Below are 27,474 nucleotides of genomic sequence, written 5' to 3' on the forward strand. Positions count from 1 at the left end.
TTTTTTTTAAAAAAAAAAAAAAAGAGCCCCTTACCTGTGGCAGAGTGCAGACTCTCCAGGCTCCAGTATCTGGAGAGGACGCCTCTCATCCCACCACCACCACACACCACCCCGCTGCTGTCTGAATCCGAACCCGGTGAGAGCCCGGAGCTTCCACTGCTACTGCAGTTCTCCCCACTGTGTGCCCCACTGGACTCACTGGGGCACTGCTGGGTCCTCATGCAGGCAGGTAAGAGGGAGAGCCAGGGGCTCTGCTCTGCTGGGGGAGGAAATGGGCAAAGCGCTCTGTAGCTGCTCCCAGGGTAGTGGTACCTGGCAGTGCTGTCTGAGCACTGAGCTGGATTCCTATCCTCCTCTCTGCTTGTCTCGATGCATCCTGACATCATAGGGGTCCACTAAGGAGGCTCCCTCTGTGGCAGCTCAACCGCTCTCAGTCGCAGCTTCTAGCAGCTGATTTTTACTAAAGCCAGTTTCAAGGCATTAAAAAAGCAAGGGTGGGACAGAGATCCTTCCTCCTAATTTAGCAGAACTGTCAGATTAAAAATAAATAAGTGGGAATAACAGAATTTCATGCATTTTAAAAATGCCCAAGTGAGAGAGACCTTCTGTTATCTGCTTCCCCTGAGAACTCAGAAAGGACTTAACATACAAACTAATCATGTTTAGAACTGGCTGCGGCTGCTGCTATTAAAAAACTATTTTTGTAAGTTCTCAGAAGAAGAATTCAAAATTAAATCAAAGCCAGAAAAACACAGATTGAGATTTGGGGAGGTTGCAGCTGGGAGCTTTGAAAAATCTTTTAGCATCCACTCCCAGCCTCTAGATTTAGGATGGTCCCTATTTCAGTGTGTGATCTCTGTAAGTGACCCCAGTCCCAAGCAAAACAGCATCACTAACTACTTTTTAATTAGAAAGTTTTATAATTTTATTACCTAACGTGATTTGGTGTGGCCCTCTAAAAGGAATACTGAAAGAATAATAGTTTTCCCAAGAATGCAGAAATGCCTGTACTGTTTAACAACAGCTTTGAGACACCACAGAGGTTTTATGATAAAGGACATTTCTGGACTGCCATTCTGCCAGAACAACTGCCTTACGATGGCAGATTTGTCAAACTATCAAAATAATGTAAGAGTAGCCACATGGTTTGTATCATGTGCAGCAGAAAACATTATAAAACTTCTCATGCTTGTTACCAGAATGAGCATAAAACTAGAACTAGACTGCTTCTGTGTGAGATTATACAGGTCAGCTCAAAGTTAGCCAGGTGAAACTCTGTAACTAGGGGTTGGACTGAAGAAAACGGGATGCCATGCCAGGGTGAAGGGCGATAGCTGCCTACAGGTGGGACACAAAGGAGCGTGCTAGGAAATATCAAAGTGCTGTTACCATTTACAAACTGAACATGTGTCTAGGCACCCAAACCCAAAACTAGGAGCCTAATTTCACACAAGAATTGAAAATGCTTGGTTTACTATTTCTCTGTAAGGTAATTCTGTCCAAAGTAAGTAAAGGCACATTATTATATGGCACCATCACAGACTGTTCTGACAGAGAGACCCCTTTGACTTTCCCTCGCTATCTGTGCAATAGCAGGGAATATTTTGTGAATATTTTATTTCAGTAAGACTTTTGTTTTACTGAGTATTTCTTAAAAGAAAAAAACCTTTTCCCTCCATCAATGCAGGTTACTACAAAGCATCCAACAATGCTGAACCAGCTTTTGAGTCCTTAAATATTTCAGCTATTCTTTACAAGAAAAGTCTCTGCAGTAGTAGCAAAAATAACATATTTACAGTGGCCTGTAACAAAAAAATTACTTCAGTAATCTTCTGAATATAGCTACTTAGACCAAAATATCTTCCTCTAATGCCTCCCAATACAGAAATGGAAATGTGTTCTCAATTTGACTGCAGTAGAACCACTCTTCTGCATTGACCTCATCCTCCCAGGGCCTCCTAGAACTGCCTACATCAAAGCCCAAATGGAGAGAACCAATTCTTGATCATAATAATGGGATAGAAAGCAAGCTCAGCATTAGCAACAAAGATGAATGCGGCTGTTCTGTGGATGTGGAGCACAGAGCATTGAGGGCAGGACAGTGCAGCTCTTCAGACACGAAAGGTGCTAAGTGGAGGCTAAAATAGACTAATTATCCTACCCCTGCACCTTGAAATCCATGCCTGATACATGAGAAGTAAAGAAACTTCACGTACCTGTATCTCTCGAGTAAGCTCAACATTATTTACAGAGTGTCTGTAGCAACTGCCCTTGCCTGGGGATCTCTGCCCTCAACCTGCTTAAATCCCTCCATCTGTTCCTCTGCTAACCTCCCACTCTCTGGACTGAATGCTCTTGGCAAATACCAAAAGATATTTATTCAGTGCCAGAGACAACAGTGCTGTAATCCTAGCTGAAGGTGCTACAGAGGTATGCATATTACATGTATGTACTGGATAGGCATTTTCTAATAGAATGGAAAGACAGGAAAAATACTACAAAGCCAGGCTGCAAAAAGCACAATATTATATCCAAGTTCAAAACTGCAACCCAGTTCCACCTGATTACAGATTTTTTTTGTTGTTAAGCCTACAAAGATATTTTCTTCTGTGACACTAGTGACAGAAGTTAGCTGAAGTTGATATAGCAGTGACTGACTCCAACTACAGATTAAGGATCTCACTGTGCAACCTGATGAAGGTAGTCAGTCAAGCTAGCCTGAGCCCTGGACAGCCTGATCCTCAGCACTTGTTGGATTTTTTTAGTCTCTATTGGGTTCTCCTGTAGTCTGGTAGCTTTGAACAGCAAATGCCAGAATCACTGACGGTTTGCTAGGATCCTTTTTTTCACTCTCTGTCCCATGGAAAGTTTTTATTGGTATGCTAAATCTTTCACCTCAATAGCTAATACACACAATCCAACTCAACCTGCCAAGACAAATTTTCAGGAACTCAGCCATCACTTGGCCTACCTTTTAAGGTTGTATGAAAATCTTTGAGTGAGCACATGTTATCAGAGACCTCACAGAGCACAAATATTTGTGGCTGTGGTTAAACAGAATCAAGACTGAAATAGCAGGTCTAATCTTTCTGTGATTCAGAGAAAAGTAAAAAATACAGCAGGCAACACAATTACTTTTTAGCCACTTAAATTCAGTAGTATTTCCATGGGTTAACGAAGATGGAAAGGACATTTCTTGCTACAGCTACAATTCTGAGGGCTTGCATACCACTTTTTTCTGCGTCCCTTCAACAACTAAAATGACAAAAATGGAATAAATAGCTCAGCTTGTTATTTTGCTGAACTACAGGACTGCTAAATATTTATAAGACAAAATGAAATCTTGTTATTAAGCTAATATTTTCCCTATTGAATAGATTTCTCCAGTGGCTGTCAAACATCTTCACATTAACTGTTGCCAAGTGTGAGCTTAACAGCCCATCTATAGCTGGGAAAAGAAGATGAAAGTTGACCACATGATATTGAGTAAACAAACAGTCCCTTTGCCTCTGAGAAATACTTTCCGCTATACCAGAGAGGTCAGAGGATAGCTCAGTATCACTAAATGGTCACTGTTTTCCAGACTATCCACAGACGGTTTTCCAGCCTTTGAGAACTTGGCTTGCCTATTCTTACTGCTTATGCAACATTTCCAAGGCTACCAGTATGTTCAGCAGCAGCACACAACAGTCAGAGCGAATCCACACTTCTTTAGTTGGCATAACCAACAGCAGCACTGTGGTGGAACCGCAGGGCATCCCTTGTAGATAGCCGATACCAGGAAGCTGAAAGACCTCAGGCTGTTTAAATCTGACAAGACACGGGGAAAATTGCCAAAAAGTTTCAGTCTGCATTTAAACAATGATTTTAAATAATACAGGTCTAAGATCTGTTACAGCACAGCTACAAACCTGATCTTGTAATACACTAGTTACAAGTCTCTCCCTCTATGAGGATAGACAAACCCTGAGGGTTTACAGTCATATATGTGGCCTCGTCCAAAAGTTTCGCAGATTCTCTGAGACATAGCATGGGAGAAACATCGAGGACAAGGTAACAAGGGCAGGCACAAGAACAGAAAAGTCTCCAGCTGAAAAGCACAGATAGCAACAAGAGCAGGGATTTCAAGGGACAGCACACCTCCAACTCTCAGACAATTACCTCTGTCAGTCTGTCACTGCATCACCTTTTGATCATCTCCTGCTGAGAAGTCCCGTGAAAAAGCTCAGAGACGGCAGTACCTTTCCAGAAAATTCCCTCTGCTCTAGACCTCCGGGCTAGTAGCTCCCACACTCAGAAGTGTTATCTCCTAGCTTCAGCCCAATTGCAGTTACATTCTCACAGCTGCATCCACTGTCCATCAAACAGCTTCCCAGCAACAACCCCAATTTTAGGCAATGTCTTCAGGTTACAAATAAACAGATATCAGACTCAGGAGAAAGATGGGGGAGGAGAGGATACATAAGATAGCTTAAAGACAAAGATGCTGGTCCACTGCTTTAACCCAAAGCCTTCTTATCCTTCCAGTACGTTTTGGGCCCTTCCCTCTCACCCTTTTCCCAGGGTGATTCCTGGGCCAAATGGTCTCTCAAGATCTTCAGAGGCTGACAAAAGGCATGAAAAGATTGCCATATCTGCATTAGGGAGTGACTTGTTTCCTATGCTTTCACTCTAGCTCACCCTATTCAAGCACAGTAGTAAACCAGGCAGTAAGGAACAGATACATACTGCAAGGTACAAATGTAGACATGAGCATAACAAGACAACTGAAGGGGAAAGATGCTTGATACTCATCAGTACTACCTGCCAAAGTGAGTGGTGCAGCCAAAAAAGTCCTTCCAAATGTTTGAACAGGACGGTTAACTTTGGTTAGGTTAACCTCTGGTGTGTATACGCACGTGCTGATGGGGGTGTTCAAACTCTATACTTCTCTGGAGAAGGCTCAAGACTCATTCAGTCTCCACTGAATACAGAGATTAGCACCACCTCACCTGCTCTTTATTTCACAGATGTTAGAGCCATCTACTGGTTCCTTACAGTTTTATCAACTGGCTGCTCCGGACAGAAGAGGACAGGAAGGCAGCCTGCAAAACTTGGTCAGCAACCAAGAGCACCATGATATGACTGATCCCAGCTGCTGGGGTATCCAAATGACGGGTTTGAGCCTGCTTCATTTCTCCCAGCATGAAATAAAGGCAGAGAGAACAATGTCTCAGTGGTCTAGAGGGTCAGAGGAATCTAACGAGCACAGCAGATACAGTATTAAAATTAAGCTCTTCCAGCACTATGTTCTAGCTGCAAACAGGCACTCACCTAAAAGAGTAAGTTTGTGCCCAGCTCTTGTCCTCAGGTAATAGGTAAATTCATGACAGAAGTCTCATAGCTGAACATCACACCTTTTGGGGTGGGATCGTGACAGCCATCTTTTCATACCTGAAAACTGGAGAGGGCTCCAAAATACCCCATTCCACCCCTCCAACCCCGCCCAGTCGCTGCAGCAATCCCTGCACAAGGTATCAGATGCAAGCTTTGGGAGTGAGAATTTTATCCATATTTTCAACATGCAAGTATACAGTACCACAGAACTTTCATATCCAGTGTCTATTAAAACTCAAGCATATGCTAGGATCATTAATACAAGTAGTTGCAGCTTTAGAGTTAGAAACCTTAACATTAGATTAAGTGGATACATAATTTAATTTGGTATTTATTTTAAGTGACATACAGCTCTGTTAAAAGCAACAGGTATCACAACAAACCTGTGCAAGAATTAAAGAGGGCATTCTGCTCAACTACTGGTGCCTCAGGGACGTTCCCAGTCCTAAAACTGATCCAACAATTTACAAGTATTGCTTCAGTACTTCACAGTTTTCTTTCCAGCCACGTCCTACCACAGGAAAGACACGTGCACGCACTCTTTACGCCCAAAATACTTCACCTGAAGCCCACAAGCAGCAGCTAATAGAGATGGCTGTGGGAGAGGTATTATAACACTTCTTCTGTTCATCCATTTTCTCCCCACTAGCACGTTTTTGGTGGCGGAAAAAGGGTTCTGCTGTATTTCATTTGTTTTGCTACATTTACATAGAAATTCTTGAAGTCCAGGATTAGGTTATAGTATGAAATTCACTTGTACCTACCTCAGGAACATTGTGCAAACTGTAGATGATTGAGGGTTCATGCCCCATTTTAGACAGCATATAAACACCTACAGCACTACCAACTGGTCAGTCTACATTTACTCCTCCTATTCACCCTCTGAAATTCATACATATTTTTTGACTCCCTCAGGTCCCAATTGGGATCTACCATGAAATTTGTATCAGCTGTGACTCAGAATTTACTTCTATGACAGTAGCGCTTAGGGATTTCAGCTAATGTCAGAGATGCACAGACAACTTGACAATGACAGGTTTCCATCTGGGACTACCAAGGAGTAAAGCTGCAGCTTTTTTATTCAGCCAGGGAGCTGGTCTTAAATGTTGGGGCAACACCAGATGCTTGTGACAGCAAGTGATCAAAGCCCTCAGGTGCTGGGAGAGCAAAGGCAGGGCTCTTGATACCATGATAAGTAGTTTGTTTTCTTGTTTCCAGATCAAATGTCATGACTGCGCAGGAGTTGTACAAAGTGTCAGAAAGCAAACCTGTTTTGCTTGACAAAATATTATGACCATTCAACTCTGACATAATTAGCACAATGTTATGGTCCCTTAATTAGGTAATTCCAGTACTGTTTAATTGGTGGTACAAAGAGACTTTGAGGCAGAAATGGCAGCTTGGCACCCAACTGTGGTTGGCTTTTCCTGGCTAGATTCCTAACCGCCAAACAACTCCTCTCCAGTCTGCTTTTCTTATCCTACCCCAAAGTGCTATGATAGAGATATCTGCAGCATTTGGGCAGGCGCTGTCAGATGGAGAATTAAAAAACCTGGCAAAGATACGTCTCACTGTTTAATAATCTGTGCAACTTACATTTTAATTCTGAGAAAGTGTCAGTCATTGGAAATGAAGCAGACATACTTCATGCACGTTCCTCGGGAAAATACAGCATACTTGTTCTTTAAGATGATTTATTTAAAGTACAGGAAACTTCTACCTCAAGAGGCTCATTTAGTTGCTTTAGCATCTAATTAGTAACTTGAGAGGAACCTCACTGTATCTACTATAGTGCTCTCCAGCAAATACAAGGCAGAGTCTGTTTCATCTGCAGTTAAACCTAATTCAAGAGTACGATATGTATGACATCATCCTAGGTGAGACAGTTCTCATGAGACAACAAAATGTTTTCACATCAAGCACACTATCATTGCCATTAGTTATCTTTTCTTCACTAAAAAGCTGATCACTGCCTTTAAACAGCACCCTACTCTCTCAGGAAGAAAACAAACCTGAATATAAAAAGTGCATGAAAGAATTAACTCTAAAGTAGATTTCTGCTCAGACGTGGATGCAGCATTCATCATAAATAAATAGGTCAGAATGCTTATCACATAATTTCCATACTCAGTAAAACAGAGCTTAATTCTCTCATTATTCATGTCCAACTAAGACTAGTGTACACACCAGGAGAGGAGATGCGCCGTTTCCAGCCCACGCAGTCTAAGCCTGTTGGAGTGCTCTGGGAAAATGGATGCAGTTTCAGTGGTAGGATGTCAAAGGCAATAGCAGATGTGATGGATGAACTTACTGCAGCCTACAACAAGAGAGGGAAAATCAAGACAAACATACGTTAAACTTAGATGCCCTGTAGGACAAAATACAGCATTCATCATGAAGCACCTTTTTCCACCTCTGATGTGTGCTCACGTAAGTAGTACATTAGTAGACATATGTGGATGATTGTGGCTAGAGAGGTTAGAAAACAGTGAAGAAGGTAGGAAAAACGGCAAGATAATAAGAACAGGAGAAGTGGATAACCAGGTACTGGACTCATACTTCACATACTACCACACATATCTATATTCACAGAAAGTTTCGGTCCTTCCTGTGAAGTGTATCCAGTGGGAGGGGGAAGCGTATCACCCCAGCAAGACACCCCCTCAGCTACAGAACTGTTTCCTACAATTGTATGACTAATAATTCCTGTTCTGGCATTTATCATGTAAATAAAGCTTTTCCCTTCAGAGATTTATTGGTACCAGTCCCCAGCCATATAGGACATGGATAACACAATATTCTTCTCTTCAGTTAAGGGTACAAATAGGATCTCTTGCTCTCTCCTCTACCTGGCTGATTGATTTTACAAAACTTTTAGAACTTTATGAAACTTTGAAAACTCCATACCATTGCCAGGTCTCACTGAATTAACTTTTGATGATTTAAGAGGGAGAACGTATCGAGACGTACACACATGACCTCTAATGCCTCAGTAGGTCAGGCTTAAAATAAACAAAAATACAAGGTCTTTTTGTTCGTTTAAGAAGTTGCACAATCATAAAAACCACTGCCATAAAGATAGTCCATCCACCCACAGACTATCCCTCTCATGTAGACATTCACTTAAAGTGTTTAAAAAAAAAAAATTAACAGAATCCAAAACATAAACAAAGTTGTTCTCCTTTTCTGTGTCAAGCCCATTATTTTCTCCAATCTTGCAACACCAACAAACTTTCAATGTTTTCTGTCTCCTTTCATCTACCCTGAAACAGAAATAATGTCTGCTTGACATAGGGAAATGAGACCAACATTTCCCTGCTACTTCATCAGGGAATCACAAGATACTGGGCAACACACTACAAGAATTTGACAATGAACAATACAGACCGTAGTCAAAGTCACAGAAACTTGTACTACTTTATGCATAATGAAGATCGGCTTTTATTCCTTTTTCCTTCTCTCCCTTTTCTCCCCCATACCTCCTGTGGCTGGCACACACAGAAAGTATCGGTGACTGCAGGAAGCTGGGAGATCGGCTGGGCAGTAAACATTGGTCCCATGGACATAGCCATTTTTTATCTCTGCATTGCTCATGTCCCTTCTATTTGTTGCGCAACATACCCATCCTTCACTGAACCAAGAGTTTAGTATATTGAGGTCCAGTAGTTTATTTAGGATCTTTCCTTCTCCCTATCGGGCCACACCATGTCCCGTCAGCATAAAGTCTGCTGACTAGCCTTGATGCTGAAGCCTCTTCTTTAGAAGGTGGTAATTAGTCAAAACATCCTGCCAAAACTAAACAGCAAACTAAGCCCACTGAATAGCCACGCACTGCCCAAGCAGCTGAGAGTGCTGCTGCTGCTCTGTACCTGGTTTGCTTTATTCTTCCCAGACTTACTTTCCTAAAACAAAGAGAAAACAGCCAATAGCACAAATCACCATCTCCTGAGGGATAGTATGAACCCTGTTCAAATGAACCTGAGCAGTGCCTTTTTCTCTAGAAAAGTCATAGCAAAGCCCCAGTGGGAGCACACGCTCTTCCAGTGACAACGGAATCAAGCAGAACATGCAACTTGCTGGGCTACAGCTCTGCAAATGCCAAGGGTAAAGTCTAGGTTATTTACATGAAGGGTGATAGAAAGTGTTATTCTTCTGTTTAAGACTAGGAAGCAGAACACTGCCTTAGGGCTGTTAGAATAAAAACTGAGGGCTTCATTCGTATTAATCCCCAGGATATCAGGGCAAATTTCAGGTACAGGCATTACTCGATTTCTATAGCATGGGAGCCAGGCCTGCACAACCCAAAGGGAGGGGAAGCAGCATTTTCAGAGACGTTAGTAATATGTGGGCAACCTACAAGGGAGGGGAGGGGAAATAAGGAACAAGACCATAATAAAGACTCTCTCTTCTACATTTTCTGCTGTAGGATCAAGGGGGTCATTTCTATGCTCTTATGCACAGCAAGTCAGTCCTTGGGAGAGGCATTTACCCCTGTTGTGTGTCTGTGCCTTGTCAGGTGCACAACAGGGGCAGACTTATCTCATTCAATCCCCTCTCCAAAGTGCATTCACCACCATCTTGAATTGTATCTGAGGTGCCCACAGTACTCATAACCATGGTAGCACATGCAAAACTTAATTTTCTCTTATTTCAGATGGGGTAAAATCAGATTTCCAGGAGTCATATTCAGGGCAATAAGCTAAAGATCTATTTTTCACTGTTTCTCATTTCTCTTCCAAAATAGAGTGCTTTATCTGCACTATACCCCCTCTGGGTATAGTCCCCTAATGAGCCTTTTAGGAATCTCTCTAATTTGGTAGTGCAGAAACTGCTCTAACAAATGCATGTAGAAGCTATGTCTCTACTTCTATAGCTGTGCACTGGAGAGGCATCAAGCTTAATAGTCAGGTTTAAAATTTTTGTCAAAATCAGAAAGAGCAGGATGGGAGCAGACATGCAGCTCAGAGACATCACTAAAACGATTATTGCAAAAATAATTCCCAAAACAGAGCCCATAATCATTACATGTATCAGTAGCTTGGGGCACTGACTCTGCTCTGGCTAAGGAATTTATACTGCATTAAAAATAAGCAAGAGGACCCCAGGCTACACCGTGGAACCCATCACCATGTGAAGAACAAAGCCTATGACCAAGAAAAAGAAAATAGATTCATCCACAGGCATGTGAGTTTCTCTTCTTCTACTTCAGGGGGTGCTACCTTCAAAGACTTGCCATGACCCGATAAATGCCAACATTTTAAGGTACAAGATCAGAAGCTGCTCAGCTTGTTACTAGAAGCATTCAGTTTGACTCTGGGAATTTACACAGACTGTTCCCAATTAAAGCAGATGAACAGCTTACTAGATCTAAGCAAAACAAAGACTAGAATTGTTTAGAACTGGTATTTAATGTGGTTATTTTTTTTAAAGGTAGTTTCTTGACTGTCCATCTCCCTCTGAATCCCAACTGCCAGCCTTCAGAATAGCTTCTTATTACCACTGTACTCATTTGTGTACGTTGATCTGAGTGATAGAGTAGTATCAGAAATCATCACGTGAAAAATCAAGAATTCCACCCTCATCTGACCTATTAAGTTGTTTCCACAATATTGCAGCATTATATCACCTTGTATGCTGACCTGATCTTGACTTAACACAATACAATTTGTCATAACTGAAGCCACACATCCCAAGGCAGCCATGTGTCACAAAACATCATACTTGCAATTTCAGATCTCCAAAGCCCCATACAGTTGCCTTGTTCCAGTCACAAAACCACAACAGACAATGAACATCTTACAAAGCTGCTTTTGAGATAATTTATTTCTCCTTATAAAAAGGGATTTAGCATCCTTCTAAAACTGCCCTCAAACACTGCAGCTTATGACAGCACTCCCACCACACTTGGGAGTATGAATAAACCAGCATTATTACAGGAATAGAACATCACAAAGACAGAATAAAACAATAGGAAAAAGAAACTATGTGATGACTATTGTAAATGAAAAATACAGGCTAAGAAATGCAGTTATATGAACATAGAGGATAAAGCCCTTGAATCTCAACAGTTCTCTCAATAACTCTCAGCACTCTGCTCTCTTGGCCTGCTTACAAAGATAAAAAGTATCAACAACCTCATAACACACTTAAATAAACAGAAAGAGTAAAAACCAAATCTACCTACATGCTACTAAATATCTGCTACTCACCTCTACCACCCAAAGCAGAATAAACCAGAAAACTGATTGAAGCCCATAAACCCCCCAGGCAGGTGATGTTAAGTGAGGGTACCTCAGTGGGTACAGGGGCAGCTGCAAATCATCACACAGCTGATCACAATTTAGAAGTAAGTTTGCACCAGAAAGTAAGGGTGGAAATCCTTAAAGGAGAAGCTTTTTTCTGGAAGTATTAAAATGTGCAGTCAATGAGTAAAGCAGATAGTATTCAAGCTGTGTAGTCTGATGGCTCTAGGGGAAGCTGTTGAGGTAACTGGTCGCTCCTCTCAGAAGCACTAATGATCTCAGTGCTGGCCGACATACCCTGTAGCATAGACTAGATTTCCTTTGCTATCCATGCTTGTCGAGAAATTGTAAGAAATATTTTTAGCAGGTTTTACTGGCTTCTGTTTATCACTGAGCCTATGTAAGCCAAAGATTCATTTTTTCTAGCTTGTTTCATGCCTGTACAGCTCAAAGCACTCAGAACTCTGAACAAGGTAGAAAAGTAACACAATTTCTTTAAAAATTTTTTAAATCTTAACATACACATGCCTCAGGAGCATTACTTGTTGTATTCAACACATAGCTAGTAGTGGGGCTGAGCCAAGGAATCCTCCTCACTGAACTGAGCGTAGGCAACGTATCAGATTCATACCCAGCACTCATCCAAGCATCAACTGGCAATATTTTATTTGGAAGAGCCCTACAAATGCGAAATAGCACAGGTTTACCCCTTTTCTTGAGGAATGGAGAACAGTGGACAGTTTTTCAGAAACCCTGTTACTGGAATTGGCCTGGCTTTCTTGTACCAGGTGTCTGTCAACTTTGATGGGAGGCTCTCCCAGGCAGACAGGTATGAGGCAGCAGGTTTACTCACAGCAAGTCATAGTGGACAAGCTGAGGTGCGTCCGGTGAATGTTTCCCCTTTGTCATCTACAGAACTGCTTGTGCACATAATCTCAAGCATGTGCTGAAATGGTGACAGGACTGGGGCCCCAGCTCCCCTTAAACATTGTCATTTTGATACAAGAGCAACCAGAAACAGGCAACCAGGACAACAGAGAGAAAGAGAAACAAATGCAGATAACAGACCAAAACAGAAAAACCTGAAGGAAAGCTTGTATTTGAATATCTGCTACTTGATTTCAAGCTTGCTCAGAAGCTTCCTCCATATTATCATCAGATGCTGCATGAGATGGATGAGATGGTCCCTCTATCTCATGTAGTTTTTCACCAGTTCTTTTTTATGTATGAAGGCTAAATTTGGCTCTTGGATACAGATTCATGGCTCTCTCTGAAGGGAACAGACCTTAGCTCTGGATCCAAGAGTAACAGATGCCATCAGTGTGAGTCACCACAGCCACAAAGTTTGTCACAAGCAATCATAATGCTGATCTAAAAGTCTCCCCTGGTGGAGAGGAGAATGCTTAATAGCTAAAACTCCAATGGGAATGTTCTCTCTAGCACTTCACAGCAGGAATTTGCCTCAGTAGGAAGTGTGGAGTTGGCCTCAGATACAAGGGAAGTCTAATTTAGAAGTCCCTTGTTAAAGTTCTACAGCAATGCCACAGGGCACGGAATGAGATTTCATCAGTTTAATTTATACTGATTTAAGGCAACTTTGATTTGCTCCCTGCCCTCCCTAACTTTCAGCTCACAGAGCAATCTGATGTTCTTGCATTCTATTGTCCCACATGGCACACGACAAGAACTGCTCACTTAGAGTGACTAAAAACCCACCACCTTTAGAGATCATCACTTACAAACCAGTTTAGTGTTTAATCAGTCTCTGTGGACTACCAGGCCCAAAGAAAAGCAGACAGAACTGGTACCAGACAAAGTGCAAGAACAGAATAACAGTAGAAACAAGCAGCTGGAGCAGAGAGGAAGACAGTGCCAGAGAATGAGGAGGACGTTATATAATTTCTTACTTTTAACTGGTCCTCTGGGAGGTGTTGCAATTGAATCCCTCTCTCTGACTGTGTCTCCTTCTCTAGCTTCCTTTTTTGGTTCCTCTCCATCCAAACATCATCGAAGCTGAAGCACCTATAGAGGGGTTTAGGTCTCTTCCTCCTCCTCTCTCGAATCTCCTTGGCTTTTTCATCTGGAGCAAGGAAGGAAAGCCTCCAGGCTTTGTTCTCAAGGGTGGAGATAGGGCGTGGGGATGGTGGAACCTGGGGGGGCCTCCTTTTGTGATGGGGAACCCATTTCTCATTTGGCCTCTTTTCAGGTGGTGTTTGACATTGCTGTTTAGACTCCTGTTTTACAAACGGCAGGTGAAAACACAGGGTATGTTGGCTGGAAATTGCAGTTGCTTCAAATCAGTTTGAACAGAATATGGCAAAGCTCAGTTATCTAGCCTAAGAACTAGTCAGAAGAAAATGCTTTCCCAAGTACAGGCTGGCTGAAACCAGCCTGTCCACTCACTCAGCCTTCTCCCTGATAGGGTACTGCACCCTGGAGCAGTGGCTCTGCTATCCTTTGAGAGTGCAATATACACTCCCTCTGCACAGGACAATGCCCTTTTCACCCACATTCTAGATGGCGTATTACAGTAACATTACTACTGGGATTTAGGTCACTCTGTCTGTATGTTATTATTTACAAAGACAGACAGTGTCTCTGAAAATAGAATAATGACCAGTCTTATCTGTCTGTGCTTTTCCAACTGTACTTCAGTTATACAATGTGAAAAGGCTTCCTAGATGCCTGCAGGTCTGATATATTAAGCCCTCTGCTTCCTGATGTGCTCTTTACACTATCCATTTTATTTGCTTGATGTTGGGCTGAGAGCAAGGAATTGCACAGCTTTGCACTTCACTCTCATTTGCTTTTAATGAGTGGTTGCACAAAATTACAGCTTTGGTACTGGAACGACTTGAAATCAAGCATGCCCTGAGGCATCTAACTACTACTCTAGGTAGCATCAGTGTTAGAATCAATAATATTTAAGGTGGGAGATAACTCCGCTGAGGAATGTATGATCTCAGGAGTCTCTTCATGCCAAGAAAATGTTATGGCCTGACAACAGTATCTCTCCAGTTTCTTCACAGTTCATTTGAAGAACCCAAATATAACAACCCTTAAACTACTGCAGGCACTTTCTATCTACTCTCAATTAACCAAGAATCCCAGATCAAGTCTTCTTTGCCACTGGTAGGAGATGCCACAGTCTAAAAACGTTTCTTATCTACTAGATGCTATGAAAAAGGAAAATGTATCCTGCTGGTATTCGGTGCCAAACCCCATCATATTAGAGAGGAGTGAGGAGGAGAACTTGCACAGATTCCAAACATGGGACATATTAGGACAATTCGCTCTTGCCTGCTGGGTAACACAATTATGTAAGTAAAATCATACCACAAACAGATAAATTAAACATGTAATTAAGGCCCTGACATATGAGCAAACTGGTAATTGTTCTGTCTTTTCAGCATAAAATCATTGTCCTGTATGTAGGTTGGAGAATGTTAACCATTACCAGGTAATGGTCTGCCCTTCATCAGGCCAAGAAAGGTTACTTACCAGTGTGGTAGCCAGCAGGATCAGGGGCAAGCTGATCTGGTGCAGTTTGGTACAGCACTATAACACAGATAAAGCTGATACCACTGGTAAAATACCTGGCTGGGAGCTTGGGGAAATATATACCTATCCCCATAGCGGAGGGCACACTGGGAAGTGAGCTCAAGGAACTTCATAATTATGCATTTGTTTTGTAATAATGTCTTTTTTTTTACTGATATAGGACAGAAAAGGACTTTTCTTCAAATCCAGCATTAACCTTAATTTTATGATCTTCTTCCTTAGCAACATACATAAGGAAGACCATCCTTAGTGTTTAGATTACAGTTATGCTGGAAAGACTTAACACAGCAAAAATACTTTCCCCAAGATCTGTTGTATTTTCAGAGATTCCTGAAAAACCAACTTCATTTACAAAAGCCAGGGTGCAGTTCTACTTCATTTCAGAGTACCATGAAAATGGAAATAAATAAAAGCCCTATCTTCTTTGATAGATAAGATGTTGTGTCCTGAAAGCTGGGACATTTACAATTTCTAGGCTATAGCTGCATTTATTCAATTTCAGATACCATACTCTGCAGCCTCCTGAAGAATCAGGAAAAATAAACTGGTTTTATATGGCTTAGATGCCATTTAAATTTTTTATGGTTTTCTTTAAATAATTTAATCTAGCATTCAATTTCAATAATTATTCATTTGCTCCTAATGGTCACATTATAGGATGAGGTCTTGCCTGTTTAAGGCTTTACACATGCCTCATCTTCTCCACTCTCTTCTAGATGCTCTTTTGGGTTATCATTTACAGATCAATGATTTTATTCATCCTCTGAGAGGCTTCATCGGTGGACAGTGTGTATAGTCCAAGTATCTTGCATTTTCCTAGGCTGGTGTAAGACTTCAGACTCTTGTTTAGAATGTGGTGTCCGCTATTAAGTTGGTAAATTAAGTTGATGCCCATGAAAAAAGATTTTCAATTAAAGCTGAGCACAGAAGGGAATGAAGCAAATTCTCGTCCCCTTCTGGCCAGAGCAGTTCCAGTACTACAGCCCTCACTTCTCAGACTGCCACCCACATGCTTCTTTAGATTCCAGGCAGCATTAGCTTAAAAACCCAAACCAACCAACCAAAAAACTTTCATTGGGAATATATGAGGAGAAGTTGAGGGAACTGGGTTCATTCAGGTTGATAAGAGGGCACTAAAGGCACTATAAGAGTAGTCTGCAACAACTTTGTAGTTACATGGATGATGGATCCAGTCTCTTCTCAGTAGTGCCAGAGAATGCCACAAGACAATGACCAGAAATTGTAGCTTGGAAAGTTCTGGTTGGGCATTAGGAAACAAATTTTCCTTGAGAACATGTTTCCCAGACAGGCTGTGAAATCTCCAGCAATGGAGGTTTTCAAGACAATGTCATGGTTTTGTCTGTCTGGTGTTGCCACCAGTCCTGTCTAAAGAAGGAGGTGGGATTAGATGACCTGCCAAGGTCTGTTCCAACAAACGTTTTTGGTTTCTATACAAAAAAATGGGGGTTTCTATTTAAAAAAAAAATAGGGAGAAAGGGTAGTCTAAGACCATTTTGGAAAGTATCTTAAAACTTTAAAATAATCTGGGATGTTAAAGACAAATGGCAGCAGCAGCAGCAAAATCTGTGCAAGGGCTCATCTGAGTTGAACACAACTAGCTCTCAGCTGCAGTTCCAGATTCATGAACTCTCTGAAAAATGTCTGCTTGGGGTATGCAGAATCTCATACCCTCTCACAAGTGCCACTTTCAAAAATCTGTGCAACAAAATTATTTTTCCAATTTCTTAATTTCAAAAATTACCATCAGCAATACTGGAAAAGTAACGTGATCAAGCCATGTTCTGGGATCTCAGCTGACAGATTAATCTCATCATGCCAATGGTTTGTGCTTACCCACTGAAAGTGACTCCTAAACTCCCAGACACTTACAAATCTGGGAAATCCTCTCCAGCATTAGTTTACTGACAGAGGAAGTCTCTGCTTTTAAAGGCCTCACCTAATCAAGAAATCCTTATTGAAGATACAATCTTTTCTGTGAGATCCAGTCACAAGGAAATTAACGTGTTACCGGAGTTAGAATACAATACAAGATCAAAAGAATACCCTGACTCCGTGGGGTTTTTTTATGTTTGCTGTAGAAAAGGCAGAAAAGGACTCCTAGTGGCAATCAAAGGGTAGTTAGGGTGCCTGCAACAGACTCATGTTACTTTAAAAGACAGCTACTCATTGTCTAAAGAAAAAGATTTTACTTCTTAAAAGAAACTGCTAGCAATGGGAAATGATTTCTAAGTTGCCTTTCACTTCGAGAAACTTATTTACTATACACCAGTTACAAGTCTTAATTCTGCCTTATCTTAAGAGGGGTAAGACCCAGCTAAAAACTGGACTTGAACACAAGTTCACATCTTGTAATCTGTCTGAGGCATATTATTCATTAGTGCTGTTGTGATGACTCCATTCCTTTAGATTTTTGTGATAAATCCTCCCTTAAAGAATGCATCAATTCATATAGTCTTGAACAGAAACAGGAGTAGTGCTACCTTAGACAAAGAGGAATATTTATGCACTCATCTAACCAATGTGTTCATTAAGCCATTAAAACATTTACTGGAATTTCTAAACCATACTAAAACTAAAGACTATTCAAACTAAACCACCACCTGATCATTCCCAGAGAACAACTCACCTCATCTCGGAACATGTCACTAATGGAAGAAGCTGTGTTTAAGCTGATCTGGGATTGACTGCTTATGCCACTGTCATCCCTCTGGTAGTCATTGTCCAACGAGTGTACAGAAAGTAAGAGACTACCTCTGGGTTTCAGTGTCTTTGGTCTCTCAGGAGCCTCCAAATTGCTTTCAACTGCAGAGCTGTTCCCAAGAGAGATCATTGATGTGGCACATATTCTCCCAGGATAACGGAAGCTCTTGTGTTGAGAAGTGGACCGTGGACTCTGCGGTTTAGGACTCATGGGCCTACAAGGCATGTCTTTACCATCAGAATTTGAGAGCTGGGGACATGATGGACTTGACTGACTAAATGGTAACTGCAAGTCAGTGGGGCTAAATGGAGATTTCATCCAGTATTCCTCTAGAGAAGTATTTAAACAGTTGCTCAGAGCCTCCTGTTGTTCGTCACAGTCTGAACTCTGTGAGTATCTGACGCCCAAGTCATGGGACTGTATTCGTTTTCTCCACATACCTGCAGGTGAAGAAGAGACAACAACAGGCTCCACAGAGGCGTCAAAATAGTTGCTATCTGCTGAGGAGCCATTAGCTGTTTCTGTTTTAAAAAATGTGTGTCCATTGGAACTGTCCTGTCGCTCTATTGACGCTGTTCTCATTACATGGCCACTAGTTGCATTAAGACTATCCTGTGTTGGTGATAAACTTGCTAAGACAGGCCTTTTTAGTCCATCTGCCTCCTTGCTTTTTAGAAAAGCTTTCCAGGCGCTCTGGCGAAGTTTGGCTTTCTCCTTTTCATTTTTCAGTGATACTCTTGAGCTTTGCTCAGTATTTTCCTTTTCTGGAGATTTGGATTCGAAAAAGCTTGAGAGGGATTTGTGTGCCAAGGCCAACCTTGTCCTGAACTTCTTACCCTCAGGGTTTTTGTTTCTTTTGTATTCATTTTCAGGGAATGATTTTCTAATCCCAGAGTATTCCACAGGTTCACTGTCATTGTTTTCAGATGAACCTGAAACTTGTCGATCTGCATATTTGACAGCAGACAGTGTGGGAGAAGTTGAATTTGTATCTGTATCTTCCATCAATATCCGACCAGAGCCAGAAGCCTTCCTCAGACTCATTCTGTTGAATAATCCTGCAGGTCTCTCATAGAATAAATCATCATCATCAGAGTACTCAGAGGCATAGCTTTCTTTCCTGTGGAAGGCTGAACCAGATGAACAACTTTTGAAAGACTGTAAACTTTCAGTGTCCTCATCCTCTTTCCCGGCATCCAGTTCTTCCATCTTTGCCTTGCTGCCAAAGAAGCTGCTACTTCCCTGATTTTCTGCTGTGGCAGGCTTAGTTTTCCTGAAAGATGTCATTTTTGAGAATACTAAAAACCTGGAAGCTTTCCCACTGTTCCCATTCTTTGTTGGCTTTTGCACAGCTTTATAGAGACTGCTGTTACTTCCCAGGATGTGGAATGAGTTCTCATCCATTTCCTCACTGTTAATGCTGCAGGTACTTATATTATCTAGACCCAGCATGCAGGTGTTATGGGTCTCCCTTTTCACAGAATCGTTAAATACATCAGACACATCTAGATTCAGTGTACTGTCTTTGCTACGGCTAGCTGTGTCTTCTGCAGGAGAGCTCTCCTTTCCCTCGCTAGGAGAAGGTTCTTCACAAGTACCTAGTTGTTCCTTCGAACCACTACAGCCTTCACTTCCTTGCCTGCCTACTGCTTGTTCAGAGGTTATGCTGGGCTCTTGAAGATCAACATCAGCACCATCTCCCTGACACAGATTGCTTACACTGCATGTTTCCAGTGTTACTGCATCAGTTATATAGAAGGCTTCCTCTCTACCTTGATGTGCTATGAATTCCTTTTCCTTAGATACCTGGTCATCTCTTGTTTCAGCCCATGACTTTCTGAACTGTTCTGTCTCTAATTCAAAACCAATCTTTGTTCTGCAGGGCTCTTTCTCAGAGATCATAACACCACTTCTGCTATGTGATTTTACAAACGCTTCTTCACATGGATCTGCCTGACTTTCTGCAATAAGTATATCATCGCCCAGTGGTACAGTAACACTCCTGATTTCCACTTTTTCACTTGTTACTGTGGAATTACTACAGGTGAACCCTAAGGATGAAACTGCATCTGTTTTATTTGTTTTCTCTTGTGAAACTTCTGGTTTTGCTTCAGCTGTATCCCTACCAGGGAGTACCTCTGCATTACAAGGAATAGGGTGGGTGGCCAGAATTTGTACTTCACAGCTGCAGCTTTCACTCAGAACTCTCTCTGGCTCATCATGAGCTTTGCTGACAGTATGAGGAGACATCAAATCCTTGCTCACTACATCTCTCAATGTTCCAGTTACCACTTCAGTAGGAAGGTTATCATTCAGTGTCTTGGACTGTAATCCTTTCTGCTCTACAGATACTATGATTAGGGCAGGCTTTAACTCTGGAAGAGTCATTAAATGCCTTTTCTGGCTTATATAATCTGATCTGGGATTGATTTCAACAGCAAAGACACTGTCTTCATTCTTTCCTTTATGAGTAGGATGTTCATTTGTTACTAGCTCAGAGTCATTCCTTAAGGCACCAGTTTTGCCACTTGTGTTTTGCTGCATTGACTCTTCGTGCTCTGCCCCAGCGTTACTGCCACCTGGTTGCAATGTAGTTTCCAGGACTTTCCAACCAAAGTCAAGGTTAGAAGAATCATCTACACATCTTTCCTCTACCATGATCTCCATACCTAACAGTTCAGATTCAAGGCCATTCTCCTTCAAACTTTTCTGCTGTATTCTACCAGTGGAAACACAGTTTACAGAACAATCACAATCTCCATTTTCCACAACACCAGGAGAACCTACATGACAAGCTGCTAGGTTCTCGGTGTCAGCAATGCCAGATTCAATATCAGTATCACAAGGGAATTTGTCTGCTTCCAGATCTCTTTCAGCTTTGTGCTGGTCACTTTTTATAAGTTGTTCAGTATTTATGATCACTGGCTCACAGTTCAGGGCAAATGAAGTCTCCTTTTGTTTTGGATTACACTCACAAGCATCAATCTGCGTGAAAGATAAGCTATCAGCACCTGTACCTGCTGCTTCTGGGCTAAGGCCACACGTCTCTGATTTAGAGTGCAAATAATAATCAATGCATTGGGAAGAGCCTGCTGGTTGAGAAAGCTGACACTCAATTGAGTCTATGTCAGTATTAAGAAGAGAACTTTGAACGCCAAATTTGCCCTCTATTTTTATTGCCTTTTCAGGCCTTACAGGTACCCTTCCTAAGTTTTTCCAAGTGTATTCAAAATCCAGCCCTTGAAGGTGTATTCTGGAACATGACCATCTAAATTTGTCTGCCAGACGAATACAGTTCCCCGCATATTCTGTCTTGCTTTGAGCACTGATATTTTCAGGCACACTATGCCATGTTTTACTTTCCGTAATCTCTGACCTTGTGAGTGGTGGCTGAAATTCTGGTTTGAAGCAACTCTGGTAAAAGAATGAATCTGATGTCAACATGGTCTCTGTATTTCCATGTTTTATCCTTTTACCTGTAGTTTCCTCACTGTCAACTGAGTTTCTCCTGCTGCATTTTATACCGGACATAGAATCTAATTCACACTTACAGCCAGATGTCTCAGTGTAACTTTTACTGTTAGGTCCATTTGTTTCAAAAAGAAGATTTGGCAAACTACAGCTTGATGCTGCATCTGACCGGAAGGAAAATTGCGTTACCTCAGGAAAAATCAAACAACTTTCTGAGTTTGCTCTGAAACAAGCAACGCTTAATACTGCAGGATGTTCCTTCTGTCTTGTAACATCATCTTCTGTAGGTACTGAGTTGGTACAGGACTGTGCTTCACTGCTTTCAAACTCCACTTTATTTTGCAATATGGTTACAAATTTTCTGTTTGTCTGTGATATAATGCCCTCTTCACTGACTCGGTTCTCTGTGTTGGAAATATCTCTAGTTAATGTTAGCTCTTCATCACCCAGTTCTTCACCTCCTGACTTCACAGACTGTATGCACAATTCAGTTTTGCTTGGTGCTGCTTTTATGTTGGAGGACACTTCTAAATGCACCTGCTGGGTAAATTCTGGTTGCTTTGAGCACTTAAGTTCATAGAAGGTTGTTTCAGCCTTTGCTTTAGGAAGAGTACAGCACAATTTTTTTTTTTCAGTAGAAAGGCAGTTTGAATCCAAGCAAGTTTCCCCAGTTACATCACTGGAAACAGATTCTGTGTCTGATGCACTCTCATAAGGCTCAGTTTTTACATCTGACAAAGATCCACTCTGATGTGACAGGGTCTCAAAATAATCTTCATCTGTTTCTTGGCTGGATCCACGTATCTCCAGCTCTATTGTGCTTGGGGTAGAAGAACTCAAATCATCTTCAAACTCTCCTTCACTGACGTAGTTTTCAACTGGCTCTGGGGTCTACAGATAAACAGAAAAGAATGACTTAGCAGTGATTTCCCACAGCAGCAGGGCAGCATGAATTATTATTAGAAAAGGGACTTAGGAACACAATTTAATACACACTAATGTCTTTGGAAGTTATACTTGATATTTCACTTACTGATGGACCTGAGGTCTTTCTGTTTCTTAATTAATATTTTTTTCATTTTAATATGTGATTATGCAGCAGCCAAAATTTGACTTTTGGCCATGTCTTTCATAGCCCAATACCAAGACACATTTCACATTCGAATAAGTCAAATGGATATCATTCCTTGATAGTAGATCTAAAAATTCTAATGAATCCATCTACAAATCTGAGGACGAGGTTTATGAGATAAATCTGAAAAGTAATTGTTACTGTCCAAATTACAGAAATGTGATATGAATATATGCAGAACAGTTTTGCACTTAAATAACTGGATACTATCCATACCAAAGCCTGAGTCAAAGGTAAAAGAAGTCTTTGATCTCATTTTCCAGAAGGCTTATACCAGGAGCACTACACATGTCAGTTATCAGAGCACATCCAAGTCAGTGTCTGAGAGCAGAAAGATCAAAACCACATTGTCAAGATTAGGAAATCTCTTTGTTCCAGACAGCTACCCTGGGAGAGTCTCAGTCTTATTTTCTTTAACCATCAGAAAGAAGTCTGGATATTTCTTGAGCTTAAAGTAGAAAATGAAATCACAGCAAGCTTTCCTGAGGTAAAAATAGTACTTGCTGTCTGTCAGCTTCAGGTACAGCTATTGTCAGAAATTCTACAAATGTACCCAACAAAGCTATTTAGCTGATTCCAGCCTCAGTCCATTAATATCTAGAATGAGAAGCTATATAAATATAAATGGCAGCCTTTAACCCTAATGCTGGATGCCTCTTTAACCAGGTTTTGATAACAGCCATCACAAGAATGATCAGCACATTTCAAAATCTAAAACCAGAGATAATAAAAAATGAAAGACATTTGTAAAAAAAAAAAAAAAAACCCAAACAAAAAAACAAACAGGTGCATGGCAGCCATTAAACTAGAATACAGGGTCCCCCAGCCTGAGTTGCGTGTCACCTTCACCAGGGTACTGTGTCACAGAGGAAGTGTGAGCCCTCATACAGGAAACCAAATTCAAAATCACGTCAAAGGATATGTCACAGATTTTCTGATTCTAGACTCTAAAACATAGAGGGTACATCAGAAAAAGGAAGGCATTAGGGTTATCTCCAAAAGGGAGTCTCAATAAGATTGGTATTTCTTCTTGACAGAAGAAGAAAAATGCAAATTGAATGGAGGAGGAGGAGGATTCAGTGCTTCAAACCAAGTCCAAAAATCACTTTCACACGATTAAAACTGACCAAATTGCACTAAAATGGCAACGTGAGTCACGTAACCAGCAGAGCAATGTGTCCTCTGCTGCGTGCAATCAGTGAAACATGTAATTGAGATCTTTTAATAATGACAAATCCCACTATCACCAGGACAGAAATGACCAGCATTAAAGCAGCACAGACTAGTGTTTCATATAATGATCAAGCAGCATAAACTGTGAGCAGTTGGCTCACAGCAGTGAGTATAGCAGCAGCTGTTCAGCAGTTACAGCACTGCCTCTTCAACAGTGTTCTGAACACAAATTTACAGATGGCAATAAACTAAGATAAAAACTGTTCAGGCAAGTAGGAACAAAGTAATGAAGATGCCCAACTGTCCCCAAGGATAACCACGAATTAAATTACAAAAAAATTAGGGCAGAGATCCCTCACAGTCCATCTATCAGTCCAAACATTAGCTACAATCAGGATATTCATGCTATGACCCCTCCTAAATTCATTATTTGTTTTTAATGGATAATATACAAAATTTTGCAATTAAAGCAGTAGCAGAGGCCCCACAGTTGCCTCCATACCTTGTGAGAAATGAGAAAAAAATTCTAGGTATGAAGGGCACCAATTAATGTCAACCACCATTCCTGGACTGTGCCCAGAACTGAACATGTGTCCCCAGTGCTGCTAATGGGAAAAGCTGGTGTCAGGATCAGCCTGTTGGGCTACTCTACTCTACCCGATGTACTCTGGGATGGAGTTCCCCTGAGGAGGGAGAGAACACAGCAGCTTCAACTCCTGCTATGTCTATCAAAGCCCTCTGCCTAACAGACAAGGGAGGCCTCGAGCTGACCTCTAGTAAACCTGAAATTCATGAGCTCACTGAACTTCCCACAGTGACCAGGGAAGAAGTCTTAACAGGGCAAACAACATGCAGATTGTGCCATTTTTGCTTTCTGGTTCTATGAGTCTTTGACTTCTCAGTGCCTCTGAGAGGCCAGGCCTCTGCTCTCACCACCTGTTTAATATAGTTTAATTTCCTCCCAACCCATAGTGTGTGTGTTTTGTTAGGATTTATAGGACTACTTCTCTTTGTGTGTTACTGTTTTTTTCTGTAAAAATTGAGTCTGAAGGACTCAGTTGGAGCAGAAGGGGGAAAGTTTAAAATGGGCAGGTCCTTTGATGTAGCCCTGTCTTCCCAACACAGACAATCATGGGCTTGAGAACTGTGTAGACATGTGGCAGTGATCCTCAGCTAGGCTGCTGATTAGACAACAGTCCTCATGTCTTTAATTTCCATGAGATTACACTGAGAATTTCAAATGTCAAATTACAGCTCCTTCCTGGGAAGGGTTCTTGAGAAAAGCCTCAGCACCCATGGACAGAGTTGTATGTTTATACATCTCTTCTATCTCAAAGCAGATAAACAGTTGGAAGACAAGATCCTGGAATAAATAGGAAAGAAACTGCTTCTGAAATAAAGCTGTTTGCACTTCACAGACAATAGACAAATCAAAGCAAAGCTCCCCCTGCCTGCTTTTCTCTTTCACTGCCTCTGAAGTGTGCCAAGAAAATAGCATGAAATTGAAATTACTGATCTGTCTTGCTATCATTGGATGCAACCATATATAATTATGTCAGCCTAAAGTCACCAGAAAAATACAACTTGTGACCTTAATGTGTGAAGACCATAACAAGATACCTTGCATCCAAGTTGCCCTCTAACTGAGGATTGACAAGACTTATATGTGACATCTGCTCCCATGGGCCCAGCCACTCCTGTCTTGTGAAAATTTTTTATTTGGTGGGGAAATCATGTATCATTTTTTCTCTAGATTAGATTCTGTATTTGCATAATTGTCTCACACTTACAATAGCATATTGCAACAATTACGAGCTTCTTCGATATTGTATTTCCCTCATTTTCTCTGCCTAACAATTGGTAGGATAGGTTAAACAAACAATTGTGTTACTTCACCTAGTCTTTTAAGAAGGATTTTATTCCTAAATCTCACAACCACAAAAAAGAATCTGACCACATGTATGGTCTGTCTTTTACTTTTGTTGTGGTTTAACCCCACAGGCAGTTAAACACCACACTGCTGTTTGCTCACTTCCCCACAGTGGGATGGGGGAGAAAACCAGGAAAAAAAGTAAAACTCATGAGTTGAGATAAAGAGAATTTAATAGGACAGAAAAGGAAGGGAAAAATAATAATGATAAATGAATACACAAAACAAGTGATGCACAATGCAACTGCTCACCACCCGCTGACCAATGCCCAGCCAGTCCCCAAGCAGTGGGCCATGACCTCCCAGTCAACTCCCCGCAGTTTCATCGTTCAGCATGACGCCGTATGGTCTGGGATATCCCTTTGGCCAGCTGGGGACAGCTGTCCCAGTGTGTCCCCTCCCAGCTTCTTGTGCACCCCTGGCCTCCTCACTGGCAGGGAGGATAAGAAACTGAAAAGTCCGTGACTTAGTGTAAGCACTGCTCAGTAACAACTAAAACATCACTCAATGTTACGAGCATTATTCTCATCCTAAATCCAAAACACAGCACTATACTAGCTCCAGGAAGAAAATTAACTCTATCCCAGCCAAAACCAGGACAACTTTGAATGCAAGTTCTCTAAGTAAGCCTGACTTCCCACTAACTTCCCCTATTTACTACCTCATTGACAGCTCAAGAAATATCAGCACAATTTTCCCCTAAACTCAAGACAACATGAAGGCATTTTCAGTTGATATTTCAAAGGATTCAGACAACTCTTTTCTTCACAGGTGATGGTAACAACAACTTTTGAGTTGTTACTAATATACATTTCATAAATTTACACCTTGTTTGACTGAAAGGCACAGGCCAGTGTCTTGAAGTATGATGAAACTAAAATGCAGTTTCCATTAACAGAGATGAGAGCAAGCCAGCTGACATCTCTGTTCAGTGGGCTTCAGCCCTGCTCATCAGGTAAAGGAAATGTGTAACTCTCAGGGTAGGCATGAGGGCAGCATTTACAACAGGTCTCATCCTGCAGAGTGCCATATACTCAATAACTCCTGCTGATGTAAGTACAGGTGAGCTCAGGGCACTGGGGATTCAGCTGTGCCTACTTCAGTACTCTCTCTTGAGGTCATCTACATGTTCTCTCTCCATTACTGTCTCTGAGAAGAGCAACACTAATACAGCCACTTAAAAAGAGGGAGCAGAGAGAGAAAGACAGACAAGACTAGTGGATGAAACTGGCCACTTTACTAGCAATATAGGATTGTTAATATGGCTGCTTCAGAATTCAGTTGTTATGTTATCTAGGGTATCGTGGTTTAAGCCCAGATGGCAACTGAGCACCAGCAGCTGCTTACTCACTCCTTCCCCCTCAGGAATGGGGAGGAAAAAATAAAACCAAAGGCTGGAGATTGAGACTAGGACAGAGAGGGATGAGTCACCCATTATGGTTAGGGGCAAAAGACAGCCTCGATTGGGGAAGAGAAAGAACATCAATTTAATTTCACCACCACCAATCAAACAGAGTAAGACAGTGAGAAATACAACCACATATTAAAAACGCCTTCCCCCCACCCCTCCCTTCTTCCCAGACTCAGATTTGCTCCTGGTTTCTCTACTTCCAGCCCCCCCAGCAGCACAGGGGGATGGGGGTTGTGGTCAGTTCATCACTCGTTGTTTCTGCTCCTTCCTCCTCAGGGGCAGGACTCCTCACACTCTTCCCTCGCTCCAGCGTGGGGTCCCTCCCATGGGAGACAGTCCTCCACAGACTTTTCCCACCTAAGTCCTTCCCACAGAGCTGCAATTCTTTACTAACTTTTCCAGTGTGGGTCCCTCCCACGGGCTACAGCCCTCCCAGCACCAGACTGCTCCAGTGGG

At 41.7% G+C, this 27,474-nt stretch overlaps 1 protein-coding gene across 1 annotated transcript in view; it reads right to left on the reverse strand.

Moving 5' to 3' along the window:
* ARHGEF4 (Rho guanine nucleotide exchange factor 4) overlaps positions 1 to 27,474 on the reverse strand; it is a 189,935-nt gene that overhangs the window by 110,498 nt on the left and 51,963 nt on the right. The window contains exons 2-4 of the mRNA XM_074912675.1: positions 17,827 to 22,263; positions 13,526 to 13,852; positions 7,564 to 7,693 (exon numbers count right to left, since the gene is read on the reverse strand). Of these exons, the coding sequence (XP_074768776.1) occupies positions 7,564 to 7,693; positions 13,526 to 13,852; positions 17,827 to 22,263 (4,894 nt within the window). The remainder of the gene's footprint in view (positions 1 to 7,563; positions 7,694 to 13,525; positions 13,853 to 17,826; positions 22,264 to 27,474) is intronic.

Source organism: Athene noctua, chromosome 8, assembly GCF_965140245.1.
Source record: "Athene noctua chromosome 8, bAthNoc1.hap1.1, whole genome shotgun sequence".
NCBI lineage: Eukaryota > Metazoa > Chordata > Aves > Strigiformes > Strigidae > Athene > Athene noctua.